Genomic DNA, 4,344 nt, shown 5'->3' with positions numbered 1-4,344 from the left:
GGAGGGGGGAGGGGGGCAGAGAATCGGGAAAGAAGAACTATGAGGCCACTTTTTCTGTTTATCTCAAAAACTGTCATTGTTTTACAAGATGCAACAAATCTGTTTATTTTCCAGGAGCACCTGTACTGCTTTGATTGAGCACTTGGCGGTTTGCAATGGGCTTCAGTGCTCTGTGTTAGACAATCTAATGCATGTAAATGTCACAAAGATGCATGCAAAAAATGATATCTCAGCACGGAAACAAAAGATGTAATCTCTTTTTGTCCTAAAAAGGAATAAAAAGACTTGATTGTAAAGAAAGTACTATGTTTCAGCTTGAGTTTTTTTCCCCTAGTTACTGGCAGAATGAGTAAATAAAATGAGTCATCAATTCAAATTCCTGAGTTTGTGTATTAAGATATTAGCACCTTAAAAAGTAGCAATGAACGGAAAACAGGTGTAGGTACAAAACAATATACAGTATATTACCATCATCAGTACAAACATTATAAGCGTCAAAGGAAACATTAGAATTTGTGGTCCCAGGATGGATCCCTGAGGAACCCCTTTTGTTATACCAAGTTAACATGATGTGATACTGATTCCTACATAGCATGAATCAGTAACACTAGATTGAAGTCATGCCAATGAAACCTTTTTAAAAAATATAATGAATATCAGTGGTCCAATGCATGTTTTTCATTGCCAAACATAATGAATTTTCATGACTGCCAGACATAATACATATGATGGCATCATCTTGTGGCTTAAAGACTTTTGATTCAACTTCTTCTGACATTCAACCCTAACAACCTTTCTAATACATTTTGCAAATGAATCATTGAGCAGTACATTACAGTTATGTGGACTAAAAGAAGTTTGATAAGTTAGTCCTCAGTGATTTCGAGTTTCATCATGAAAAATCTACAATCCCTATTCCTCTATTCCTGCCTTTGCCGTAAGCGTGAGTTAAGTGGGACACAAAGTTGAATAAAGTTGAAGTCCTGGTTTTGCTGCTGGTGATCCAGATTGCAGGAGGTGACGATATGGCACACGCACCTACAGCCGCACAGACACAACTCTGCACACCCTCTACATTAGGGCTGCATTGAGATGATGATATCAGTTGCAATAAAACCCACATTTTCCTCACTCCTCACTCCTTCTTCTGTCATCGACTAGGTGTGGGCATTAAGACCAGTGAGAGTCTGACCAAAAATATTACTAGCATGCAGTACATGAATGCACAATACTTGAAATGTAATGATGTATGATTTATTGAGGTCCAAGTGGTTCTTTGCAATACTGATTTCAAGCTCACTGATATTGATATGATAATCATTTTTTGATATATTGTGCAGCCCTATGCTACATGTCACTATTAAAAAGATTGTTGTGGAACTACAGCATCTGAATTTTGACTAATCTTGCAGTATATCTGTGATCTTTGACAGCGTGCACTAAAACTGGCTGTGGAGGCAAATCTCACTGTTCCAACTGAAATTAATGCTTCCTTTTCTGTTTTTACAGGAATGCTGTTGATGGGAATAAAAAGCTCTATGCCATTTATGATACAAGGTAAGAATAACTCTCTGGACACTCCTTCCTTCTGGGATGTAATAAGGGAATGATGGCTGTATCAAATGGAGTGTGCTCAATGAAAATGTTAAAGAGAAAACAGTTGTTGATCTCTAGAATGAATTAAAGAAATGCTGTTGGTTTATTTCCAGTTCTGACCTTCTTCCTTTAAAGTAAACAGACATAAAAGCCAACATAATGTTCTCCTTAAGTCTTTAAAAGAGTAACCTAAAGCGTGTGCTGTTGTCTAGATTTTGCTATATTTTCAGTCAGTCTGATGAGTCAACAACATGACTGGGTTGGATTTGAGAAAGGGTAATGATGGGAAGCTTGAAACAGTGGGAAAGGTGGTGTTCAACCAACAAACAAGCAAGTATATGAAGGAGGAAACATGAGAAAACTGCAAACTAAACACCTCAAGATTACATAAAATTTGAAAAATTTCTCAGAAATGATGCTCTGTGAAATAGTTATCATTAGTACCTTACAAGCGATGACATCAGTCACAGAACATAGTATAAAAACACAGCAGAGGTCTTCATCCAGGCTTAGCTAAAGACTGGCCAAACAAGAAGAAGTAAATTGAATAAATCACTTTCATCAGATTTGACTTATTGTAGTTAAAAAAAATTTGAAACAAATAACTGCATTCTACCTAACTATGCTGGTCTAATAAAAACTGTGTGGTTTTTAACTAGCTCTGGGCATTTGATTTTCTAGATGTGACCGCAACAGCAAATTTCTGTCACAAACCTGCTTTGCCCTTTTTTGGGCAAAGACTGCATGGATGTGCAAGCTTTAAGACTTCACTGCTACAGGCTAGTTTCTGTGTTTCAGTTTAACCTTCTGCAGAGTAAAGAACTGTGGGTAGACAACCTATGCAGAAAAAAACTTGTTTTACTAATATCAAAGTGTTAGGTTAATGAGCTAAAACAAGCCCATACCAGGTTACCCTGATTTATTTGTCAAATAAGGCCATCCTCATGCGTTTTTTTGTTTCTTTAGTCAGACCAAACCCTGTATCAATATGTATCCTGGCAAAATATGGGCCAAAATTTGCAGGTAATTCATGCAAACATGCAATTCAACAAGAAGGTTTATAGGGTTTTTTTGTTTGTTTGTTTGTTTGTTTCTTTTTGCAATTTGCGTTTTTGACTAATCCCCAAGAGTCACAGCCGAGTACAGCACACGTTCACGAGACATGTTAAAGACACTTTTTTGATCTGATTCTGAAGCTACTTTTACTACTCATACAAACAGAAAGGAAACACAGAAGTATGTGCAGAGGGAATACATCATGGCATTCTTGTAAGGTAGGGCTATTTAACTAAATTGCTCTTGAGGCCTCAGTTACTGAAATGGGCCAAACAATCAGCGGTTACTATCATAAAAGACTAGTTTTTTTAATGACCTCATTGGCAGGCAAATTGAGCTGTATAGCCCTGTCATACAGATGGATCACCTCTCTGACAGGAATATTTGTCATTTCAGATTTTGAAAACACTACTCTGTTGTTTTTTTTTCTTTCTGATTTAAAATCTAGTTGTGTTTTTTTAAATGAACTCATCAGTGGGCCACACTGAGCTCACATGCGGGCCGAATGTGGCCCCCGGGCCACCAGTTGAACAGCCATGCTATAAGGTTTCAAAAATGGGGCACGAGCCCCCCCCGCCCCAGCTAGCCCACCCTTCAGCCCGCCACTGCATCTTCTCTGTAAAGGTCGTATAAAGACCTGCACCGTCTGAGGAACTAAACGTGTGTAGTAGATTGGCTCGGTCACGTGACCTGCAATCAGCACTAAGGCGGTATTCCAACTTTGGGAAGTCCTTTGGAGCAGCGGCTGCCCCGCACGGATGGGAATACTCTGACCCTCCAGCTCGAGGCACCCGCAGCCGGCCACCGACACCGTCTGGCAGCCGAGTTGTTGCGCCTCTGCCGCGGGAAGCATGTCAGCACATGCTGGGCTGGAGGGAAGGGGACGAGTCTCGCCTTCGGCAGCGGGGGGTTAACTTTCATTCAGTAGATATTTCTACAATTGAACTCCAGGGACTGTTTAAAAAAAAAAAAAAAAAAGGGATGTGGAGACCCGCGCGAGCTGGGCTCTTTGATGTTGCGCCTCTGCCGCTGGTCGTGGCAGCGATGTGCTGCGCCCAGAGGTGAGTTCAAACCGGACACAAGTGTGGCTCCCCGCCTTCACCGAGCCTCACAGCCTCTTGCTGTCTTCTCCCTTTCAGCGTCAACGAACCGGGGAACATGTCTTTTGTCAAAGAGACCGTGGACAAACTGTTAAAAGGATACGACATTCGTCTCCGGCCGGACTTCGGAGGTATGACTAAGGTCATTTATCAGCTTCTTGTACCCTAAACTCCCCCACAAGTGTTGCTTAATTGTTTCACAAACTGATTTTTTTTATCATGATTTCTTTCATTTGAAGGTCCACCGGTTGCTGTTGGCATGAGTATAGACGTGGCGAGTATAGACATGGTGTCAGAAGTTAACATGGTGAGTCCAACATGAAGTGTTGCTGCTGTGAGAACCCTTATGGGGCGCCGTTTGTAAAGGAGCTTGTGATCAAAATTCATGCCTAAATTTTGTCACATTTAGCTTCAAACACTGTTTTAAAATGTAGTGTTGATTTCCTGATGTCACTTTTTACAACATTTAGCTAATTACATGTAATTGTTACAGCTACATGCTAAATATAAATCTAAATGCTAAATGTTAAATCTAAATGTTAAATGTTAAATCTAAATGTTAAATGTTAAATCTAAATATTATATGTTAAAT

At 39.9% G+C, this 4,344-nt stretch overlaps 1 protein-coding gene across 3 annotated transcripts in view; it reads left to right on the top strand.

Annotated features, from left to right (window-relative positions):
- Positions 1-4,344, top strand: part of gabrb3 (gamma-aminobutyric acid type A receptor subunit beta3) — a 72,694-nt gene that overhangs the window by 25,802 nt on the left and 42,548 nt on the right. For 2 of the 3 annotated variants that reach the window (XM_017423484.3, XM_017423486.3), the window contains exons 1-3: positions 3,395-3,713; positions 3,792-3,883; positions 3,992-4,059. In XM_017423484.3, coding sequence (XP_017278973.2) covers positions 3,514-3,713; positions 3,792-3,883; positions 3,992-4,059 — 360 coding nt within the window. In that variant the 5' untranslated portion in view covers positions 3,395-3,513. Of the gene's footprint in view, positions 1-1,509; positions 1,558-3,394; positions 3,714-3,791; positions 3,884-3,991; positions 4,060-4,344 lie in introns of those variants that run through there. The other variant, XM_017423482.3, reaches the window with a different exon arrangement.

Source organism: Kryptolebias marmoratus, linkage group LG24 (genome assembly GCF_001649575.2).
Source record: "Kryptolebias marmoratus isolate JLee-2015 linkage group LG24, ASM164957v2, whole genome shotgun sequence".
Classification (NCBI taxonomy): Eukaryota; Metazoa; Chordata; class Actinopteri; order Cyprinodontiformes; family Rivulidae; genus Kryptolebias; species Kryptolebias marmoratus.
Note: the sequence above shows the minus strand (reverse complement) of the source record. Positions and strands in the feature narration are given on the sequence as shown.